This window comes from Podarcis gaigeae, assembly GCF_964106915.1.
Source record: "Podarcis gaigeae genome assembly, chromosome: 11".
NCBI lineage: Eukaryota > Metazoa > Chordata > Lepidosauria > Squamata > Lacertidae > Podarcis > Podarcis gaigeae.
The window spans coordinates 36,711,494-36,736,560 of NC_139687.1; the positions used below are offsets into that span (position 1 = coordinate 36,711,494).

The window sequence follows — 25,067 nt, forward strand, 5'->3', positions numbered from 1 at the left end:
GAAACAAAGTCTGAACCAAAGGCAGAGAGATCTGCATGAGTCAAGAGCTTAATCAGTGTCTCCCACATTTCAGAATTGTGTTTATTAGATTAAAATCTCAAGAACTGAACCACCCACCCAATTGCTAGCATACAAAAGAAGTTGCAGCCAGTGATTTCTGTTCTTTGCCACTGAGATTAGGGTTTTCAAAAAACAGTGAATGTTCATTACTTTTCTATGAAGTTGTGATATTCTGATTGGGAAGACAGGACATTGCCTCTTGTCAAATTCCCCCAGTATTTACCTAAACACATGCAATCAATATTAATCTAGACTATTATTAGTCTAGATTGATTAATATTAATATTGATTAATATTAATCAACACTAATATTAATCAATCTAGACTAATAGTCCTATAATAAATCCTATAATAAATATAACTACCTATCAAAGTATCCATCAGGATAGACCCAATTCACACATGCATCACTAGATAATATGTAAAAGATACCTTGATGCTACAATGATATAGGCCTATGTAAGTAAAAAGTCATTAGAAAAGAAGGAATGTTTGCCACATGATGTAGTAATTGTGAGCAAGAATCAGGGATGGATGGCCATTATTCCATGTTAAGTAATCCAGATCAAGATGTGCTTTCTTAAGCATTCCTTGCAAGCACTCTAGTGTTCTTGCACAACACCCTTCTTTAACCCAGATTACTTACCTTGAGGTAACTTGTGCCCTTTGATTCATCTACACAACCATTAATCCAATTTAAATCATCCATCTTTAAGAAATATACTGTAGTTCATTTTGTTTTGTTTTTAAATAAAAACACTTGGACCATTCTTTCAGTTAAAATCTGCACACTATACTGCTGACAACGTTTGGTATCTGGCCACACTGAGAAGCGCTTTTAAATACTCATTATGCTGCATCTCTTAAGAAATATGCATTTAAGACAATGCTTCATTTCTAAACTGCCAGGAATCAAAATTGCTTGGAAGCCACAGCACTGACCTAGAGTCCATATCGCCTAATCCTACACACCTGCAAAATTATGTGTATGAGAGGGGGGAAGAAACAACTCATAAGCTAAGTGCCATTATGGTTTATCCTACATTGAGAACCTTACTCCTGGGGCTGAGCCTTAAGCTCAAGACCAATACTGAGAAAGAGGGCAGTGGAGTAGAGGGGCCAGAGCCAGGTTTCCCATAAGCACACGGTTGGCCACTGTGGGAACAGGGCGCTGGACTAGATGGGCCATTGGCCTGATCCAGCGGGGCTCTTGTGTTATTATGGAGTGATGCAGGTTCCATCATCTGAAGGCAGCCCTGTTTAGGGAAGATTTTAATGTTCGGTGTTTTATCGTGTTTTTAATATTCTGTTGGGAGCTGCCCAGAGTGGCTGGGGAAACCTAGCCAGATGGGCGGGGTATAAATTTATTATTATTATTACTGATTATGATTACTATTATTATTACCCCACCCAGCCCACTGGATTTTCACTCCCCGCTTAACCCACCTCACAAGGCCGTGGCGGGGATCAACCTGACCTAGGACGTTGCTCTTCCGGGTTCCTTGGATGAATAAATAACACATACGCACACTTTCTCTCTCACACACACACCCCTTTACAGGTCTATACAGCACTGGCCTTGCGCTGACGTCCATCAACGTGAGGCACCTAGGCGCTCCCTCAGGGACGTGCGCCGCCTCCGCCACTCACCCACCTCAGCCGCTCAGCCTTTGGCCAAAGGCAACTGACCACCCGGTCCCAGGCTCCACAGACCCGGCCCGCTGTGGGACGCGCCAGGTGGCCGAGGCCCAGACCCTCGCATACTCACCGCTTCACGACGCCCGTTTTAATTTTGATCTGCCGGACGCGAGGGTCTGCCATGGCGAGAGCTCTGTGGGTGGTGGAGGCGGCGGTAGCGACGGCGGCGGCTGGCAGGGGCGGGAGCACTACGCCAACCGAAAAGACAACAACGGCTACGCAGCGAGGCCAGCGGATCGCGCAAAAAGTACGCATGCGCGAAACGCCGCCTCGCTCCCGACGTAAACTCCGCCCCGTAGTGGACTGTACCATTAGGGTGTATAGGGCGGGAAATAAGTGGAGCTGTTTCGCTGCTTCAAGTCCTGTCATGTCCATAGATGAGGAAAGAGGCTATAATCTCTGTTTTTTCCCGCCACAAATTTGCTATGGCAGTTTGCTAGGGCTGGAGGAGAAGGAGCGTTATTCAGCGCGTGCCTGAAAGGCCACCTCACGGTACAAAGTCCCCATACAAACGTAGCTCTTTCCCTTGTTTTTTCTCTTGTTTTCCGTTATGTTTTGTGATGTTCTGACGTTAATAACCTTATCGCCGCCCACAGTGAGGGTTCTGACACACCACGTTAAAAAAAAAGTTCATAAGTTTATTGTTTCAGCCAAACGCCATGACAAAATTGTAGCAGTAGTATTAATAAAATAATGCGGAACTCTACTTCCATAATATAAGTAGACACCCAGGATTTAAAAGAGAATGCAGCTTTAATTCCAAAAGCGTAAGTTCGTTCCTTACCAGGATCCAAAATGCTTCAGGTGTACTGTTGTTGCTCAGGGGTATTTTTTTCCAAATTCTCAAAGCTACATTCATACAAATAGTTACCGTACTTCAGTTTGGAAACCCACTGCAAGTTCCTTAACACTCTTTAATTCCTGGACAATTCACACTGAAATTGTGTGAGTCACTAGTAGGCCTCACACAATGCAATCCTGTGTATGTTTACTTGGAAGTAACTCCCACTATGTTCAGTAAAACTAGCTCCCAGGTAATGTGTGTAGAATTTCAGCTATGCGGAGGATTCCTGCACAGTACTCTGCTAATGTAGGAGCCAACTTACACTGTTGCACGTTGGCACAAACAGTAGGATTGCACAATACTGTACCTTGAATGAATGAGGCAACAGGTATCCATTCGTAAGAAACTCTGTATCTGTAGTGACCTCTGCTTACAAAAGCCACCACTTTGTGTTTGGAAATGGTATTTCCAGCTTATACCTTTCCTGTGCTCACAATAGGCTGAGGCCATCTTTAATGAGGAGAAATACAGGATGGCATTCTGATGGCACCGGTGTTGTGTGAAAACTGGGGGGAAAGGTGAGCCCCACTTTCACAACAAACCCCCATCTAGAAGTACCCCCAGAGTCCATTAAATGTCCAGTGAGGTATCAGTAAAGCTGATGCCTCAATAAGAAGATAATGTAGAATATTTATTATTAAAATGCCCGAGAAGGGCTTTAAAGTGAAAATGAACAGACATGTAGGACTCCTGTTTACAGAGGATCTCCTGTTTGAAGGGGAGCAAAACAGGATTACTTGTGTCACTTGGCTGGGTGCCTCACATGAAAGCAGTTGGCCAGATGTAGTTTAGATTTAGATTTAGATGTAGTTTAGATTTAAGATTTGCAAGCATTGTGTGTAAAACTTCCCCGTGTTTATATTATGGGGGAGGAAAATTGTAAGAACATAAGAGGACACCTGCTGGATCAGAACAAACCATATCTGGTACAGCAGGGATAACTAACAAGGTGCCCTTCAGATGTCATTGAACTCCAGCTCTCATCAGTCCCAGCCAATATAGCCAATCATCAGGAATGATTGGGGTTACAGTCCAACTACTTCTGGAAGTCATTGCACTGGCTGCCCCTGTAGTACATCATCATCTTTTCCCAGAGGGACCAACCAGATGCCTCTGGGAAGTCCACAAACCGGACACCATTGTCATCATTATGTCATTTTGCTCACATAGTGACCCGAAGTGACTTGCATTAAAAACAATTAAGAACAACTATTCAAGCCTAAAAGCACAGCTATACAAATAAAAGGCAGGATTCAATTCCCACCTCAGTAAAACAGCCCACAATGTTGCCCTTCAAATTAAGGACCAAAGGCCCATGTAAAAAGAAAAGGTTTGAGCTAGTGCCTAAAACTAGATAACTGGTGCCAGGTATGTCTCCATGGGGAAAGCTTCCCATAAGCATAAGGCCACCACTGAAAAGGACATGAGGGCAAGAGTCTTTCGCCTTGTTGTTCAGAACCATGCTACTTCTGTTCTTGGAGCATTAATCACTAAGATCCATTGATAACTTTATATTCTATGAATTTGCTTAATTCTCTGCTTTACGGTATTGTAACAAATGCTTTGAATATTCTAAAACAGGCATGGCCAGACTTCAGGCTTACGGGATCTTTCTTTCTTTCTTTCTTTTTCTTTTACTGATTCTAACTGGAATCAAGTGCAAAATGGTGGCAGGAAGCTATATATTTATTTTTAAAGTATATCTTGTATTTCATCCTCCCAAGCAGTTTAACTACCGATCACACTCCACAATGTGTATACTGGAGTACCTGTATATACAAGTACAAATCTGTGACTTAATACTGAACTACAAATCAAGGATTCCACTAGCATAAAATAGGGGGGGGGGCATTTTGGTTGTTGCTTTTCTTAAATGATTGGAAGTCAGAATGCATTGTCAATCTACTGTAAATTATCCAGTGATCTACCAGTAGACTCCAATCTACCTTCTTCTCGCCCTTGCTCTAAAGCAGTAGAAAACTGCTATATATTACTTACCTGCATATACTGTATAACAATTTGGAACCATCATGATTGTGAAACCTGCACAGCATCACAGGTTGTACCTTCCAGTCTTTTCCATCTATATTGAAATTATGTTCACCTTTTCTCTGCCTTTCTTTCACCACTCAGTCAGAGCTTTCCTTACAGAAACATCTAGGTCAGTAATCATGGAAACATTACACTAACATACTCCTTAATATATTATTTTCTCAGTGGCAACAAGACAAAATGACAGTATAGTCTAGTATTCCTCTACCTTGCCAGAAATCTTCTACTGAATTAAAACCTGCATTCTGAAAACAGTCATAAGAACGTTAAAAGAGCCCTGCCTATCTAGTATAGCAGGGGTAGCCAATAAGCACTCACACTGATTAGCATATAACACTAAACCATCACTATGGTTTAGCTAGCATAATAAGTGAACACAGCCTAGCAGCTTAACTATGATTCATTTACTGCCAACAAACCATCATCTGTAGTCATGGTTTGTTGTTGGCTTATGAACCTTGATTTGTTTTAAATATAGCTTTGAATTATGTTTGAAGCCAGCAACCTTTCTTTACCATGGTTTGTTTGACCACCCCACTACAAATGTTCACCAAACATACTAGTACTGTAATGAGTAGCTGGAAAATAAGGGAAACTTTGGGAAAACAACTTGTACGACTTAAACCACAGCTTGGTGTTAGGTGTGAACCAAGCCAATGAAAGAGAGAAGATCAAACTACTTAAGACTTCCCTGGCAGTATGAAAGACCAGCATAGCATAGCAGCTGTATCCCTTGCTGAAGCATTGGAACAAGTTTTAACCAAGGGTGGGAACTGTAAAAGGAATCTTTTTGGGCTCAAGGAAAGCATGTGAAGAAGTTGTGAAAGTGAGAACTTTCCTGAAATCTCAGCTCACCTCCCATGTGGTTCTGTGTTAAATATAGAGATGAAGAGATACAATTACACAAGGTCACTGGAAGCCTACTATGAACTACTCTTTACTGAATCAAAGTACAGTGTGATAAATTTACAGCTTGCCTCTAAATACAACCTATGGCCACTTGTACTGGATAACAGAAGTTATGATGCAGGTGTCAGGTTCCTGCCCTCCCATGCACTTTAAATGTATTAGTTATGATGGGTTATTGTAGGGTCAGATATGCTATGGTTTATCTATGAGAATTTAAAAAACAACAACATGATGTGTTCAGACCTTCAGGGCTATGTACAAGGCATCCGTCAAAGGGAAAATTGAAAGTGAAATAAAGTCACACATCCTTTGTGGCTATTGTTGTTTTTTTGTTTTTTACTTTTCCTTTCCCTTCTTGTTCACATGCAGCAGATAAAGTTCTTCCTCCCTTCCTCCTTGGCTCCTCCTTTCCCAAATACCCCTTCTCTCCTGTTTCTCTTTCTATTCATGCTCTAGTAACTACACCCATATTCCCTGATAGTGCTGGCTTCTCTGCACTTTGCTTGCTTTCTGCCCCTTTGTTCTACTCCCACCATCTACCCTCCTCTCAATTTTTTTATCTCCCCTGCTTTCTGGGAGCTATCTTCACTCTCCACCCCAGATCTTGTCCCCTTTGTTGGTATCAGGCTGTTGTTTTTAAGTGTATAGTCATGAAATACTTGAGATATTAATGAATGACACTTACAAATTAATTAGGAATTGTGTATAATACTTATTTTAAGCTTATGTCACTTGCAGAATAAAATAAAATATGTGTTCTCCAACTTCTGCTTTGGTAATTAGAATATTCATAGGCAACACAACGATTTGGGAGTTAAGGTTTGCAGGCAATGGGGCAGCCAGATTTTAGCTTTCCTCCAGATGAACATTTATGTAGGCATTTAGGGGGCAATCATATTTCAAGATCCACTGGGATAAGCCATTGAGGATGCAGCATTACAGTGGATCCGGATCCGGCTCAGCTGAGCTCAGCAAGCTTCATGTTGCCAGCCCTGGCTCAACCAACAATATCCCAGCATAACTTGCTCAGGTGGCTGAACTAAATCTGTCAAGCCTGATGTAGGTCTTAACAAGTGGGTATAAGGGGGCAGGACCAAAGAAAGGGGACTTAGCCTTGATCCTATGTCCATTCAATTTTGTCATGTGGCCTGGCTCTCAGGCATAGAACACTATTTTAAAGGCTTATTTTTCCTCTTCCAGGCTTAGTCAGAGCAGCAGCCCCCCCCCCCCACCTACTGGGGTTTGGCTCTGGTGTAACTTTATCCTAGCTTGCTTTACGCCAGCTTCTTGTGCCTAAGATAGTTCCCCAAGACTCCATAACTGTCGGGTGCTCCTTTGAACGCTTCATTTGTAACATATTCTTAACCATTTTAATTAATGTTTCCCCCAGTGTGTTTTGGGAATATTGTAGGGAAGCTAGTATATACAGTATACAGATCAGAAGCCAGTTCAGCTCCAATACTTAATTCAGCTTAATTAACTGAAATATGAGTACTTTTCAGTATAAATGTGTTCTAGGTTGGATGGCTCACATTTTTTGTTTAAAGTGCTTGTTAAAAGGATTCCCCCTCTGCAGCTCCCACTGCAAACAAGACATTGCAAGGAAAATTTGGAAAGGAAAAAATCACATCCAGAATAAAATTTTATTTTAATGTTTATTCATGGTGTACTTTAAATGCCTGTGGCATTTATCAATGCCACAAGCACAAATTATGAATTATGAATTATGTATAGCTTTTATTTAAAGCCTATGTGATTTACACTGGAACCCTATACATATTTTCTCAAAAGGAAAGCTGTGTATACATTGTTCATTCTGGCTCCAGTACACTCCCACCACTGGTGTTTGAAACCATGATGCTAGCCACAATCCTAATTTGTCTTGTAGTTCCTTGAGAAATGCTGACTTTTAATGTATTTTCTCTCGAACCAGCTTTTTTCGGAATTGAACATGTAAGCTACATTCACTTTGCAGCTTAGCTGAGGTGCGTACATTTGTGACCACCATTATGCATGCACAGATAACAGTTTCATGAACAGAAGTTCAGGAGGGCTTGAAGGTGCAGGGAACCCAAATAGGAAGTGTATATCAGATGATATGGCATGAGATGGGAGTATCTGCTATTCAAAGGGGGAAAAGACTTCTGGCTACACATCAGGAACTATTTTTGGCCTGCAAACCACAAAGTCTGGTGTATAGCTGATTTTCAGGGAATTCAGATGTCCTTTAGACATTTTCACTGCCTGTCCATGAGCAGCTAATGTACAGGTGGGAGAAAATTTAAATGACACAACTACAAGGATGGAGCCAATCATGTGAGTCTTTTTAATGGAATTGACAATGCTCCTGGTGTGTGTGTGTGTGTGTGTGTGTGTGTGTGCGTGCACGCACGCACGCACACACACCGCTTCCAAGGAAAAGACCATTGCACTTGACCGCTGCCCGCATGCTGGATCATATAAGCCTGAACTCAGTCACAAAGGAGTGGGTCACAAATAGGCATCTCCCCCATGGTTAGGAGGACATATAAAAGAACATCTAAATTGGCTTCAATCTAAGTTTTTATCTGTAGTATCAGGCTGCATATGTATATTAAGTTATGCCTGTGTTAAAAGACTGGTGATATTTTTGCCCTTTCAATGAGTGTGGGTATAAAGGATCAACATTATTGTTTCCTAGCACGTTTCCAGTTGAGACAAACCCTTAGAAGAGGGTGCAGGGTAGCACGAGAGAATGGGATTTATGCACACCCATTAAGGAGCAAATGCATCCCTTTGTGGATGATTTACAAAGGGGCCCTACTCACAGATGAAGGGAGATCTGATATAACAATTCATTGTTCTGACACACATTGCAATCATGATGTGCAGTTTTTAATGTATCATGTTACATTAAGCTTAGCCCATGGTCTAATACCGTGTAACATAAATTTCTGTAAAGGGAGAAACATAACATGATGCTGTCTTATAAAAGACACACACTATTTTTTCAGTTCACATCCCTTTTCTCCATGAATGCCCAATCTGAAAATCAAGGTGACAGACAAAAGTGGAGTGAATGAGCATCCACAAACCAGCATATTTTTCTTGGGTAGTTTTGCTCATTCTCACCTGTAGTCAATGACTCCAGTCAGTTTTTATGTTGCAATGCATGAGCAAAGTTGATGGACATATTTTTTGGTCACCCCTAGTTAGATTTTATTCAGGGTCAACCAAGAGGAACCTAACAAGGATTAAGACTGTAAAATACACTGGAATTAATCTCAGAAGTGTTTGCTCCACAATGCAGAAATGTATATTTCTAGAGAAGTTGCACCCTTTTTTAAGATTATGCCTTTTGTTCTTATAGCAGATGTTTTACATAGTATTTTAAATCCTTTCCAAAGTACAAAAGTTTTAAAGATGTGGCAGAGCTAAAAGTGGCATTCTGACCCCTGAAACACCATTAGAGTGACATTAGAATAAAAATCTGCATGATAATTGGGTAAAGTGAGATGGCAATAGGGCTGAATTTTTTTTAAGCCTTCATAAATCCCACCCAAATTACTGCATAATAAAGGAGACAGCCTATTCTATGAATGTTTTAAGTCAGACTACATGAATAGGAGAAGGAAGGCCCTGAGGTCAGACTTTGGGGTGAGCGCTGCTCTATAGGGCAGCTGTGTCCTACAACATTGTTTTAGGACAAAAATTGCTTTGCTAAAATGGCTCCTCATTCTGGCCTCAGGATGCCTCATCATAAGCTGCTCAATCTTTCTCCCCTTTAGCTGACAAAAGATTTCCTGCATTGCAGGGGGTTGGACTAGATGATCCTCGAGATCCCTTCCGATTCTACAATTCTCTGGTTTCATGGGGGTGGCAATGAAGGAGGTAAAGAGTGGCATAGAGAGAGAGAATGGAGTGGCACGCTGCCTGCACTGGTTATAGATCTACCAATTGCCAGTGTGCAACCTCCAACACTTTACCCCATAAGAATTTTGGCCTTCAACAGGTAAAATAGATCCTTCATATCTGTTCAAGGGAGTAAACACAAAACCAACAAATCCATGGTTATAAAGCCAAAGTGCAGGTGGGAGAGGGGTTCTTGCTGGATACCCAGTTTCACTAGCCTGACAGCTGATACATTTATATTTTCTCTAAACTCCTTATGAAGTGTGTTTAACTATCCTGATCCCTCCGTGGATTCCATCCAATCTCCTGTCCTAGAAGTGACACACATCAGAACTGGTGTGTTTTATCAGTATTAGTTTACAGGTACTCACTTTTTCTAAGGGTTCAGTTTGGCATGCACAGGTGGGAGATAGCACACCAACTATGACTGTGGCCTCATTATACTGATGATAAACAAGTTTGGGCAATTTGAAGGCAGTGGAACTAGCGCCTAAATCCTAAAGACCCATGTCTTCATATACTGGTCAGTAATATGATTATAAGATCTTCACGCTGCTAACATAACAATTTTTATGATGATCCCTGGCATGGCTATTAGTATCCTTCAGCTTATACACTCAGGTTGGCACAACAACTCTTAGAATCAACATACAGTGGTACCTTGGTTCCCAAACTTGTCGAACAATTGTCGAACAAATCATCTCCCGAACGCTCCAAACCTGGAAGCAAGTGTTCCAATTTGTGAACGTTTTTGGAAGCCAAACATCTGACGCAGCTTCTGCGGCTTCCACTTGAGTGCAGGAAGCTCCTGCAGCTAATCGGAAACCATGCCTTGGTTTTTGAACGGTTTTGGGAGTCGAACGGACTCCCAGAACAGATTAAGTTCGAGAACCAAGGTACCACTGTACTGACCTGTTGAAGCCAAACATTTCAGCTAATAAGTGGAAAGATGTGTATAAGGAAGCCACACAATTGTAGAGTTGCTTCTTAGTAAGGAGTTTTAGAATTCCACTTCACAATGTAATTAGCCTATACAAGAGTATGTCAAGAATTGGCAGGGCTCCGGAGTGTGTTGTGAGAGCATGGGACCAGGGGAGTGACCAAGGAGAGGGGACCAGAGATTTATGGGGTGTCATGCCAACTGCAAGCAGGAACTAGGGGAGGAGGGAGAGTCAGAGCAGTCTGAGGTGGAGGAAGGCATGCACGATGTGGTGGAGGAATAAGCTACGGTTCAGGCAAGCAACAAGTCTGTAGATTCCCTCTCCCCTCGACCCATCTTGTAGAACCAGGAGGGGCTTGAAGAGGGAAAAGCAGTGACAATTTCCTGCAGAAGAAGTCTCAGGTTGTGGGCGCACAACCCATCAGAGGAGGGGAAGCGCACCACTGTTGCTGCAACTGCTCCATAAGGCCCAGATCTGTGAACAGCTGCCTAAAGCAGGGGTCAGCAAACCTTTTCAGCAGGGGCTGGTCCACTGTCTCTCAGACCTTGTGGGGGGCCGGACTATATTTGGGGGGGGATGATGCAAGAGCACCACGCACCCTGGTGGCTGCCTACCTGTGTCTTGCAAGCGGCAGGGGCTGGCGGCAGTGGGACGCAAAAGGGCTCCAGAGAGGGGCTGCTTAAAATAGCAGTTGCTCGAGCGCTGCTACTGCTGGCACCAACAAAGCCCAGCCCCCTTCCTCCTCTAGTCAGGGTGGGGAGAAGCCAGGAGGAGGGAGGGAGGAGGCACCGGCCATGTGAGGGAGAGGGAAAGAACGCGTGTGCTGGCGATCCACACAGTGATTCCTGGACCGTCCCTGGGCCGGATCCAGAAGGCAATTGGACCTGATGCTGATCTGGCTGATGGGCCTTAGTTTGCCTACCCATGGCTTAAAGACTAGAAGCGTGTATGTCCAGAGCACTGTGGAAGCTGCTATAAGTGTGTCTCTTGCTGATAAAGAGTTAACTAACAGATGTGTGTTTTCCTTGTCTTGGTTGGTCCATGGCAGTGCATTAGTAGAACTGCAAACTTTAGCATTAAACAAATACACTGTACACTGGGGATGTATGGAGAACAGAACTCAGTGCATCATCATCCATTAAAATGATTTAAAAATATTCAGGAAAAAACAATTCACATGTACAGGCCCTAAATAAACAAAGACACCTGGCAGTATCCAGTTAACATGACCCATCAAAACAATGATTTACAGAACTTACCCCTTTCCTCCCCCTGTGCACCCCCTAAAACCTATATTAGGGATTCCCCCAATCCTCTGGAGTGGATTTGAGGAAGGCACATGGGCCATACAGGGGTAGGAGAGGGGGAAACTTATATTGTATAAGCAAGTAGCAAAGCAAGTAGCAAAGTTTGTTTGGCGTTTTCCTTTTTAGTGTGGCGTGTTTGACAGGAAAATTTGCAATGGGAAAATCTGCTTTTTTCAACAACAAAAAAGCCCATAGAGTTCACCCAACCTTTTAAAAATATTTTGATTCAGTGAGCTCCTACTAGACTTTTCCCCATCTTGATAGGAAATTGTATAATAATGATGTGATAATATTTTGATAATGGTTCTTTGTTATTTTTGGTTCTGTAAACCATTTCTCAAATTCAGCCAGCGCACCCCTTAGGGTTCCGGTTCCACTGTTTACAAAATGCTTTAAGTGCAAAGACTGAGGATTATCATGATTCATTCCATGCTTGATGTCATATTGGCTCACACAATAGCTGCCTTTGATTATATCTATAAATCTCACCATACCATATTTCATCCATAGAGAGGTCTTATTTGCAATGCTAAACCTGTCATTAAAGATGAATGAAGTCAGTGGTGATATGGATAGACACTTTCAGACTTGACAAAATAAAAGGGTTTGTGTACACTATATTTTTTTGCTGTCCAGTGACTCCCAGTCTATAACAATGGTAAATCTTAATATAAAAAAACCAGGGACTGTACCCATTCAAGTTCAGTCTCGTTGCATAAGAGAGCATAGCCACGTGGCATACCTCCTTCCGCCTTTGTTTCATGCTAAGTAGCTAAAGCTAATTTAAGCTTTTCTCCCTTCCATATACAATACCAGGTACATTTTAAAAAAAAGAACACCTGCTAACTTATTCAGATATATGTAGAAATTGAAATAAAGATGTGTTTCAAAACAAATAAGAATCTAGGAGGAATAGGCGCAACTATTATAAATGAGAGCGCTATTACGCACATTTCCTGCTTGTGGGTTTCCCAAAAGCATCTGATTGGCCACTATAAGAACAGAATGCTGAACTATACAAGCCTTTGGACTGAACCAGAAGGATTCTTCTTATGTTCATCTTTTTTTCTCTTCTTTAATCTCATGCTACTGCTGAGTATAACATCCTTTAATGAATATCCTGTGTAGATCAAGTCAAATTACATTGTCTCTTTACATCATATTAAGATCTAGTAACCTAGTTTTGGATTTACCATTTTAGTACCCAGTACTATATAAGTCAGTGCAATATAACACTTCAGGTCATGATTCTTCAGGACTTGACAAGAATCACATAATCTTATCTTGCAGATATAGAAGCCACTGACAGTGCTCAATGGGAAACTGGAAGCAACATCAATATATCTTTTGAAGGTTGACCATTCAATTCACAGTAGTGTGCAGATGGGCTTTTAACATGTTCATTTTAAAGTCATTTTGGCACTGGTGTGTTACTGTAATAGGGAATGTTCCATATTCTACATTCTGAAGTTGACAACAAATAAAATATTAAAGAACATTTCCTTATAATAATATGATATTAACAACTGCACACATTTTGTATGTATACGTGTAAGCTATTTCGTAAGCAAAGCTGTTACCTCTCTTGAATGTATATTTAACAGGCACCAGCTAATAAATGAATGTGAGATGGTTAATCAACTTAAAATATTTTCTCATCTTTCATTTCTTTTTTTAAGATAGAGGATGCAAAGCCTCAAACAGGATTGGTTCATAACCTCCATTCTTTCCAATACAAACTGGAACACAAACAAGTACTTCACAATGAAATGAATGGAGGATGCACAGCAAACAGCACATAATGAATTTCACTTGTATTTTTTCTTGTGGCTATTTTAAAATAATTAACTACCTAAATGCCATGTTTGCCTTTGACAACTTGACCCTTGGCCATTAAATAATAAAGCAACCATTATCTTCATTTTTATTCTAATTTTCTCTGCAGATAACCTGATTGGTGTGATATTGAACAAAGCAGTCTTGAAAGCATAAGGGTATCAGTAGCCATCTGTGTGGGTTTGACTGATCACATGCTTGAATGCAAAGTTTAAATACTGGCAAAATGATTCCTCCCTTTTTGGCTACATGAAATCTGTGCAAAAGACTGTCTATCCAGGCTGATATTTTCTAGCGAAGAAACAACTTCTGCCAGTGCTTAGAAGGCAGGAGCATGTTGCCAATTTCATACATGCAGGGGATGCAGTCCAGTTTCTGTATGAACCACTCAAGTTAATGCTGCTCTAGTGTCATGTGATGCCCAGAAAACAATGAATAAATTAATTAAATTAATAAGAAATAATAGAATCTGTATCTACTTAAGCAGACCCACTGAAATTAATGGGCATGGTAACTTAGGGCTATTAATGTCAATGGGTCTAACTCTTTGTTGGATGCCTCACTAGAAATCTGCAGCCAAAGAGATGGCAGTTTATTTTGAATCAATGTATGAAACTGAGAACTCCTCTCCCCTCCTTCATATAGCTCCACCTATCCTGACAGGCCATTAAGGTTTTGTTTTCCAAAAGGCCTCTTGGCTGGTCCCCCAACCCTCAGATTCCCAAGCATCCACTAGAGATGGGGGAGAAATTCAATTCCTCTTGCATTTAAAGGGAAACTGAGCAAATCCACATTTTCTGGAACAATATGCAAAATGATACACAATTATCCTTTGAAATTTGCACTTATCCAAATTTTGCAATGCAGTTCTCCAGCCGTGCAATATGTTCAAAAATGTACAGCTCTACCTCCTCTCCTTTGCATAGGAGTGATATATTATATTAGTGATATAAAACTTACCAGCATGGGATGAAGGCTTGCTGTAAATCCAGCGTTAGGACTCCCTGTACCAGCATTACAAACTAGACAGGGCTGCTTGTTCCTCTTGTTTTATGACATTAAAATACTTACAGCAGTCCAAATTAAGTGATTACATATGTGATCCAAACATATCCCTGAGTGCCAGGAATTGAAACTTGGGAGAGCACCCTAAAAAAATCACAATGCAGGGTGTTCAGGTGTGTAAGTGTTGCTTCCGACTTACCCAATTGCAAAGAAATGGTTTTTTAAAAATGTGTATGCAGAGTTAGGATGGCCTCAACGATGCAGTTTTAAAAAGGTGGCTCTTGTTTTTTACTTTGGCTTTTGACAGTCTGTGAACATTTTTCTTTTCTCTTTCATCCTGTTCCCTTTTTCTCGTCATCAGGATGACTAAAGGGCTAAAGTTTTAGTGGAAGAGTGCATGAATAAGAATGAGAAGTATACATGGCACTTCAAAAATTACTTCCTAAGATGCTTTTCTAAGGCTAGAAGGCTGACCTTTAGCCATCAAAGACTTCTAAAAGGACTAAAGTAAACATTTAATGGAAGTGGAGCAATAATGGGGCATCATTCCAATAAGTACGCTGTGCTCCTCTACAGCTAGTTTTACAGTAATGCTGTTACTTAAGTATTTATAGGTTTCTCAAACAGCTAAGAAGAGGGAAAAGGTGCATTTAAGGGAACTGGCTAGTCAGCAACAGAGAAAATATACTATAGTTTACAATAAAACAAAATGAAGCACAGAGATGTTTCCCCCCCTGTGGCATATTCTCCATACACATTCCTCTTTGCTGTTAAAAGCCATGACCCAGAGAGCTGTGAGTGAGGGGAAAATAACCTCATAGGATCACAGAATTGTAGAGTTGGAAGGGACCCCAAGGATCATCTAGTCCAACCCCCTGCAATGCAAGAATATGCAGCTGTCCCATATGGGGCTCGAACCTGCAACCTTTGTGTTATCAGCATCACGCTGTAACCAACTATCACTACAAGGTGTAGTGATGGCCACTAGGTTAGATAGCTTTTTAAAAAGCTACACAGGTTTATGGAGAGTAAGTCTGTCCACAACTATTAGCAATGCCAGCTACATGGTGCCTCTAAGTGCAGAGGCCGTACCGGTATACCTCTGAAAACAAAATGCTGGTGTGGTAAGTATTTGAAGTGCAGGAATTCATCACGATTGCAGCTACAGCCACACCCCATACACATACATAATATGTAATATACACACATACAGTAACCCTTTGACTTGCATATATTTAACTTGTGCATTCAATTTTACATGCTTGTTGTGTATAGTTTTTTCTTGTTTCCTTATGAAGCCAAACTCTATTACGTTATTTTTCAGCCTTTGTATCTTCATCTGGATTCTATACACTGCATCCTGGATTCATCTCTCAACTCTTCTCTGAGCTCTTCCTCTGGTCCTCTACTTGGATAGTTAGGTATAATCTTTTTGTTCCTCTTTCTTTACTTAACCTTTAGAATAAATTGCTGGTTGAAATTCTAGGTGGTAAATCAAAGTAGACTCAAATAACAGTTAAGATTGCTGCTAGTTTTTCATACCATAATAATTGTTTGTAATAGTCATTTATCTGATATTTCACATTTTTTTTAGAGTTAAGTTAAAAGCTAAATTGTAGTTAATCTCAATATTAAGCAATATGATCTTTGCAGAGAACAGCTAACAGCTATTCCATCTCGTGCCTTAATATTGCATATTGATATCCTGTTTGTCATTGTAATCAGTATATTTTATATTTGCCTGCACGTAGTGCTCCTTATACTTTTCCTTCTCCAATGTTCATTTATGTATAATGCACCTTTAATTTTCCTCTAACATTCTTTGTGGACTATAGTTGCACCTTTCATAACTGAAGTGCATTCACTGCTTTTGTGCTAATGCATGTAAAATTCATTTTTCAAACTGATTTCAGCTATTGGTCATCTCTGGTCACAACCTTCTTCCCCGCTGGAACAAATTAAGGACCTCATTTTCATGTAGCACTCCAGGAGGGGGGGGGGACACACCAGGCCAATATTGCCTTACTGCCCCTTGGTGGGTTTTCGTGAGGGACTTGACCAGTTACTGTGGGAAGCAGATAGACCTTTGGTCCAAGCAGAACCTTTCTTAGGTTATAAATGCATAAGCACAAACACTAGCATGAGAAAACCATGACAGTTTGACAGAAGAGATCCATTTGCCACATTAGGAATAATGAAAAAATGTGAAAGGGACCAAAACTTACTTTCAGGAGGAAGGCCAACTAGGGCCTCTGACATTAGGAAGAAGTGTATATCTGAAGAACACTAAAACTCTCTACTCAAGCTATGGATATTTCTGCCATCTGTTAAGATAAATAAAGTAGTCTTCCTAACCAACATTTGAGGACTCTCTTTTAGATCTTCTCCCTCTTTGGTGTTATCTGATGCTTTTCCTCCTGCCTATTTTTGAATGCTTTATATGAATACTGCATTACCCAGTCCTGAATAGAGATTAGTTGCTGGTTATGCCCTCGTGTATATCTCTAGTCATGGACGCAGGTGGTGCTGTGGGTTAAACCACAGAGCCTAGGACTTGCCAATCAGAAGGTTGGTGGTTTGAATCCCCGCGACGGGGTGAGCTCCCGTTGTTCAGTTCCTGCTCCTGCCAACCTAGCAGTACAAAAGGACATCAAAGTGCAAGTAGATAAATAAGTACCACTCCGGCGGGAAGGTAATCGGTGTTTCCATGCGCTGCTTTGGTTCACCAGAAGCAGCTTAGTCTTGCTGGCCACATGACCCGGAAGCTGTATGCCGGGTCCCTGGACCAATAAAGCAAGGTGAGCGCTGCAACCCCAGAGTCGGTCACAACTAGACCTAATGGTCAGGGGTCCCTTTACCTTTACCTTTATATGTCTAGTCAGAATTCCCATTAACTGCAATGGGACCCACTTTCACATAGGTGTGTATAGAATTGAAACCCCTCTGTAATTTGGTTTTCAGCAGAACCTAAACTAGGAGCTCAGATTATGCAGAGAAGTGCATATGAGGAGCTTTAGAACGGCACATCATTTAGCCAGAAACACAACTCAGTTTCTTTAGGGCAACCCATGCAGTGGGAGTTTTCAGTAATTATTTTTCCAACAACAGACTCCTATAGCATATCAGAAACCTTTTGCCTTGTAGCACAGAGGTTTGCTGTTCAAGAAGTTTGGCAGACAGTTGGGTCCTGACTTTTAATTTAGTATTATCATAATACCTTGTTGATACTTCAGAAGTTCATAGGATTTAATTCCTTTGTATGATACATCAACAGCTTCATTATGAGGGGTAGGGATGTCGTTTAATATTTAGGATCACCTACTATAAGATTTGTAAAAGAAAGAAAAAGGGATTGTGCAATACAGGTTTAAAGGAATTTAGTAAATAGAATGCAGCTCTTCTGCCCAGTTCCATCGCTAGAACGTTGGTACAATTCCATCTATTTCATCAGAGTTGTGCCAACATACACTGGTGATTAATTTCACTACTTACCCCGCTGAAAGCTGCAATGCTTCATTTTTTGTACATTAATAATACGCTTGTCATTAGGCCTATTTTACAAAATATATTTTCATTGTTAATATACATTCAAAGTTTTGAAGTACCATGTGCGCTGGCTCTACTTAAGCCAATATCAGGAATGGAAAGATTTGCCATTTCCTTTTCTAGAGCCAGAATGTCACTCATGGTTTCTAGTCTATTTGCATACTGCTCTACCACATTACCTGGAAAACAATAGAAAATATTTTCTCAGGGTGTTTCACACTAATAGATATGAGTTTTAAAATAACTCCTGTTTCAGATACTGTATTCATATGTAGCCACAAGCCACCACAGGAGAAATTTGGACACCATCACTCTCTGACTCTATCAGTAGCGATTCTAGACTAGATAGACCAGCTCTGCATGTATAGTAGTGACTGAGGTTATTGTTACAGGCTTCACTTATTTTAAGTAGGCAGTCATCTGGAACTGATAACTGATCACTGATTGATGGGTTTGCAACCTGGCTCTGCGCAGCAGACAAAACTTCTAAAACAGAACAATTCACAGTACAAAGCTAAAAGCTCTGCAGCTAAACATCTTAAGCTAGCAGCAGGGGAAAGGTCTTTATTTTGACTGTTCATCTGTTCTTTCACAAAACTATCTTAAGGGAAGGGGGGATAATTAATCTAAATTTGTGAATTGTGAATTGAAAATATCCTTTTTTTCATGTCAGCACTACTAGTTGTTAGCCAGTTATTCATTATCTGATGTAGATGAGAATGAGTGTTGCTAATGTCACTCCCAGAGCAGAATTATCAAGTTTGCTGCATAAGCTTATCCCTTATCGAAGAGTATGTTTCTGTCTCCCTCAACAGGGAAGAGATAGGTTCCAGCCTAACAGGGTCATCCAGCCCCAGAGAAACACTTTTTAAATCTAATTGATTTCAGAAGGCAACTTAAGCACACAAATACCTGCTTGCATTTCAGTGTTGGGTGGATCATGCTCAGCCACTGTACTGTACATGTTATTTTCCTTTTGTGCATGTCATGATTTCTTTGTACATCAGAATGGGACTTTATGAGTGCTAATCACATAGGTTTGGGCAAAAGGAAGAGAGAGAACCCACCTGTGGGCTACCTCTGAATCCTTCCGGACTGACACTATTTTCAGGTGGGATTCAATCTCATACCAGCAAATTCAGATTGTGCCATTATAATTGATTGGGCAGTCTTGGGACTTCCGGGTCGGCGCCATCGCCGAATGGCGGGCTCCCTCCGAGCTCCGGAGGGAGCCGGCTTGGCAGGGGCTGGGTCCTACCGCACCGGCGATGCGGGGACCCTTAAAAACCACGGCCAGATTGAGGCCGTGGACATGGAGACTCGGCTGGCACCGTTAGCGCCCTCCCGACTCGTGAAGGAGCCTTTTTAAAGGCTACGGATCGGGTGCCGGGGAGAAGCGTGGTGCTTTGAGTTCTCTGCTATCCCTGCCGAGCGCAGCCGCATGCCATCCGGCGGAGAGCGCTGACTTCTTCTATTGAAAATTCGGCTCTAAAGAAGAACCCGTGAGTAATTGGAATATGGACTAAAAAAAAAAAGGGGATAAATTTTTAAAATTCGGAGCGAACGGGGGAGGTGGAAAAAAGGAAGTCAGCCTACCCCTAAATTGTAGAAGAGCCAAAACAAAGGACTGGACAACTAAGATCGAGTGTAACCTTATCTTGCCGAATTAGCAACTTCGCGAGGGAAAATTATAAGATTGAGCTGGAGGAGAAAAGTGGAATTGTTTTAAAAAAAAGCAACCCCCCCGGAATCCCTGGAGCGATTCGTGAAACTGCCTGGAGAAAAGTGATGGAGGTTTTGACAGCTGTCAAAGAGCTGTCAAAAAGGAAGATTAAAATAGAGACTTTGTTATGAGGACTTTGCCGGTTATATTTGTTACAAATTGAATACAAACTGTTTTAAATATCGGTCAACAAGCTACTTGGTTTGGTGGATGTGATTCTGGAAGGGAACTTTGTTACTGCAATCCACCTAGAGGAGCCGAGGGACATTGCATGTGTTTTTCACAGGAAATGTGAACAGTTGAATGGAACTTTCAATCTCCTGGGAAACTGCAGGAATGGAACACTATTTTGTCTACAGAGGTCTACACACTACAGGAAACAATGGAACTATTTGTTGGAAAATGAAAGGAACATGATGTAATGCTTTGCTTCAAGAATAACAAACCTCTGCAGAGACACTAGAAACTTTTGGAAAAAGAACATTTCTGTGGGAGAACAGAGAAATAAAAAGGAGGAGAATGATTGATAAGAACAAGGAAACAACAAGAACTGGACAGAACTGGGGGAACATTTGGGATATTCAGGTTTGACAAGCTTATGGATACAAAATTGGAGTTTTTACTCCTGGATATAAAAACCTGGATAGAAGAAATGGGCCCTTATTTGATAGACTCCTTCTACGATTGGACATCCGTAATTAAAGACTGGCAAAGAATCGGAGGGATATAGTGTAATGTGGGAACTCCAGGAAGATATTAGAAGTGGAGGGATAGGTGAAACGCAAAGGGGAAAGAGGGGAGGGAAAATTGGAATCCAAAAGCTGTAAAATTATTATTTACATTTATCTTATTTTCATCTGTACTATGTTTGAAAGGGGGAAACCCGTGGAAGGGTATAGATCGATCTTAGGGGACGAGAATTTGGATAAATTGGGTTATTGACGAAGAGTGTAATTTGGGGATAAGAATTTGTTGAATTTAATTGCTTATTTGGAAGATTTGGAACACAAGAGGGGGTAGGGAGGGGAAGTCCTAGTTATTGGCAATAGACTGGATTTAATTTGTTTTGATTTGTTCTAATTTGGAAAACTTTAATAAAAATTATTATAAAAAAAAAATATATAATTGATTGGGCAGTCTTGCACCACATGCATAAGGCAAATAGAAGATGTGTTGTATCTTTCCACTCCTGACACAGCTTGCAGGCTGGGAAGAGGGCAGGTGAACAGGCAGCAACAGAAAGGAGGTGGAGGAGCAGAGCCAGGAACCTCAGAGGATTAGAAGTGGGCCACCTGCAAGGCTGTGGGCTTTGACAGGTGCTGACAATGTTAGCCCTGGGTCCCCACCATGGACACCTTCGAGATAAGGCTCCTAGCCTAGCTTTCTCTTTGACATGCTAGAATGTGTTTTGCAGGCTGTCTTTGTTTAGAATTTCCCCAAATGAAAATAATAATAATCAAGTGCTACAGTCCTGGTAAGGTTGTACTATGAGCATTTTCAGACCCTGTTGATCAGCTCGGATATATAATGAAACAGGGAATGATCTGAAGAAGGTTTAGGCTGTTCTAGTGCTGAAGTCAAGCAGGTGTGGTATTGAGTCGTATCTGAATGAAAACCCCATAGATTGAAATAAATATCTGATCTCCTAACTTGAGGCAGTGCAGTCAAGGGAAGCAAAAATGTTGCTTATGGGTTGCTTTTAGTAGTACAGTATTTTAGTTCAGTTATTAGTCTGTTTTAACTATCTGGCTGCTTTTTAAAATGCAGATTTATTTACCATGCTGTTTGATGACTGCCAAACTATTAGGTACGAAAAATATAAACAATGAATTGGCCTGGTAAAACTCCTTCTGAGAGCAGTTACCTACTCATGACCTACCAGTGTGAAATGTGCTGTCTATTTTATTTAAATTAGTTCCTGCCTTATAGTTACATCCCTTAAATTAATTTCACATAGCTAATTTCTTCATGATCATTTGATGCACTGGTCTTCAACTGGTGTGTCAGAACCTAGTGGTGGGTCATGGCCTGATCCAGGGTGGGTTGCAACAGGAGTACTCCCACTATTCACATATATGGTAAACAATTAAGAAACAGGTCCCCAAATGTACCATGGAGTTAAAAGTGGGTCCTGTGTCTGAAAAGGTTGCTGACTACTGACCTAGAGTGTGGCTGTTGTTGCAATGACCATTGTAAGGCTTTTAAACAGGCAGGTCCTGGGTCTAGATGTATGTGTGAGCCTATTCAAGTCAGATCAGACAATGAGATCAATAATGATTGAAAAAACAGCTGATTCTTCACAGTTAAGGAGATTAGAGCTATAGTAATTCATGGATTACAGACAGCCAAGCATTTCAGAAGCATGTGCAGCAGTATAAAATGGGAGATTATCCCAGTTTGCCTACTTCCCGAGGATATTTTCATGCTTTCACAAACATTTTATTGGGGGAAAGGATATTTCAAAGAGAAGCCAATTCATTTTCAGGAGCTGTTACAAACAAGATCAGCAACAAATAGAGAGCACAGTCCAGACGGTTACACACTTTTAAGTGCTTAAGTCTCTCCCGTTGAAGTAAATGGGACTTCAGAGGGAGAGATTTTCGCACTTAAGTAAAAGTGCCCAACTTTGCCTGGACCCCTAAATTCTCCTGAAGGATACACAGAATTGTTTCCTCCAATGAGACTGGAATTTTTGTGAATGTACACTGAAAGAGTCCAATATGTATTAGAATTATGGATGCACACACATTTTAATGTTTCCAAAGCCCTAAATGGCTTATTTATTATTGAGTACATGCATTTGCAAGCCATTATAAATTTTCTTCCATTATAAAACTGAAGGTGGCACATAGGAGGTTCCTAGGTGGCCTTCCATCCAGGCACAAATAATACCCGCATGGTTTAAAGAAGGTGACTTCATTATGTGCTCTCAGACTATGACCTGGAGAACTTAAAGCTAGGATACCTCCAAGCAACCTCTTTCCTCTTACCGCTGAATACTTTGGTTTCCTTGGCACTCATGGCCACATTACTGTTAACCACCAACTCCCCTGATTTATCATTGGGTCATAGACCTCACTCACAAAAGAAGATGCAGATATGCATATGACACAAAACACATGAAAATTTCATGCAAATTTGTGTCCCTCTTTTTAGCATGTGGGACAGAAGACCCAATCGATGTACAGTATACTGGACCCACAAAACCCTCAATCCCATGACTGCTTAATTTGCTCAAGAGCCTTTAGTGAGGACCTTTGTCAAAAGCTTTTTGAAAGTTCAGCTAAACATCACCATTATCCATGTGCATGTTAACACTCTCAGATAAACTCTACAAATTTAGTGAGACAGAACCTTTGCAGAAGACTCGCTGATTATTCTTCAGCAAGACATGTCCTTCTGCATCCTGGATAATATAACTTTAATAATGCTTTCCACTAATTTACCAGGAACAGCCATTAAGCTAACTGGTCTGCAAAACAAATTATGCTCCTGGGCACTCACACATATCAGGAAGAAAAGTGTGCGTCCAAAGAACATCAGTCCTCTTTCTATGTATGCAATTGCTGTGATAACAGGGCTTTGCAGTCTTGGGAATTACTTGAACCAGTTTGGAAGAGGATTCTGGCCATCATCCTAAACTCACCTACTTAAAAGTCCCATGAAAATAAATGCTAAATCAATGTAGAAATCAATACGACATTCACAAGTAAGTGTATTTACAAATGTAGTCTCTGTGTCAATGTTCATCAAAGAGCAAGGCAGGCCTACCCATTTATTTAGCTTCTATACTAAATAAATTGCAAGGTTTAAGCCCAGGTCTGTCAAAATGCTGGGGATCTGTAAGATGGCCTTTGGAAAGTTACCTGTGGGTGGATATATTTGAAAAGATTAATCTGAACTTGCATTTGTTTGATGACAACCATGTAAGCATTTGTTTTTAATCCTACTTCAATTTGCCTTTGAGAACACAATGTTATTTATGGTTAAAATGTATGTGTTGTTTTCAAACATGCATTCAAAATAAATTTTAAAGCAAGATAAAAACAAACCAATGCAGTGATGGCACCAGAAAATTGCAGTGACACAGGAAATGAAAATTTAAATTTCTGAGGTTGTGAGCTTTGTCCCAAATGTTCAATTTCTGAAAGAGAAACAACAGTATATTTCACATTAATAGGCAGCCATTAAGAACTCTCTGATATGTGGATTTCTGCACACTGGGTAGATCCCTAAGCCACCTTGCTTCCCGCTCCCACCCCAAGGCTTTCAATTCTTAAAACAAGTAAACAAACTTATGCCCAAACAACCTAGCAACTTACAAAAATATCACCACAGATATCTCTGCACTTTTTCATGACAAAGGCTCCAGAATGCGTGAAGCTGGTTTTGGCAGGAATGATGTCCCTCATGCTGTGATCCCCCCTCTTTTGTTGGTTGCCCCAGGCATCAGGGTATGGTGGCTGGTATGGGCCAAAAAAACAGATACCTTGGTGATGAGGGCAGTAGTCATTAAAGGGAGAAGGAAACCAGGTGTATTTTCTGCTGTTTGGTGGCCATTTATTACATATGGCAATACATCAGCACAAATTTGGATGTCATGATTATGTTTCTGCTCTGAACTTTGTCCTTCAATATTTCAATCTCTTCCGGCTAATTAAAATAGTGGCATTACCCTGATAATATACTATGTCAAGACCCTGCAAGAACTACACAGAAAATGAAAGAAAAAGGCAACAGTGACTAAACATAGGAATGAATATGCTTACTTACCAGGCTTCTGGTTTGTTTGTTTTTGTCTTTCTTGTTATATTCAATTTCTATTTTGTGCCTATATACAATAAGTATACAGTGGAACCTCGGTTGTTGAACGCTTCGGAAGCCGAGCAATTCAGAATCTGAACGCTGACAACCCAGAAGTGAATGCTTCCATTTTCAAACGCGCCTTGGAAGTTGAGCGGCTTCCAAGGTGCGTTTCTCCATTTTTTAAAAGGAATTTGCTGACTGGCAATTGCGCCTCAGTTGTCAAACATTTCGGAAGTTGAACCATCTTCTGGAACAGATTGCATTCGACAGCTAAGGTTCCACTGTATCATTGAAAAATAATTTTAATAAAAAAATTTAAAAGAGTTATTCTGGCCCTAAAATATCCTTCTGAACATGGTATTGTCACCAACTGGAATGACATAGAAAAGAGCTGGCACCACACCTTCTACGATAAGCTGGGAGTTGCCCCAGAAAAAATATCTCCTGCT

At 40.9% G+C, this 25,067-nt stretch overlaps 1 protein-coding gene and 1 long non-coding RNA gene across 3 annotated transcripts in view; one reads left to right on the forward strand and one right to left on the reverse strand.

The window, feature by feature from the left end:
- The window catches only part of TBCA (tubulin folding cofactor A), a 33,933-nt gene extending 31,684 nt beyond the window's left edge, over nt 1–2,249 (reverse strand). The window contains exon 1 of the mRNA XM_083703736.1: nt 1,829–2,249. Coding sequence (XP_083559862.1) covers nt 1,829–2,133 — 305 coding nt within the window. The 5' untranslated portion in view covers nt 2,134–2,249. The remainder of the gene's footprint in view (nt 1–1,828) is intronic.
- Nucleotides 2,100–25,067, forward strand: part of LOC310827557 — a 27,848-nt gene continuing 4,880 nt past the window's right edge. For both annotated transcript variants that reach the window (XR_014556408.1, XR_014556409.1), the window contains exon 1: nt 2,100–2,250. This is a non-coding gene — a long non-coding RNA (uncharacterized lncRNA). The remainder of the gene's footprint in view (nt 2,251–25,067) is intronic.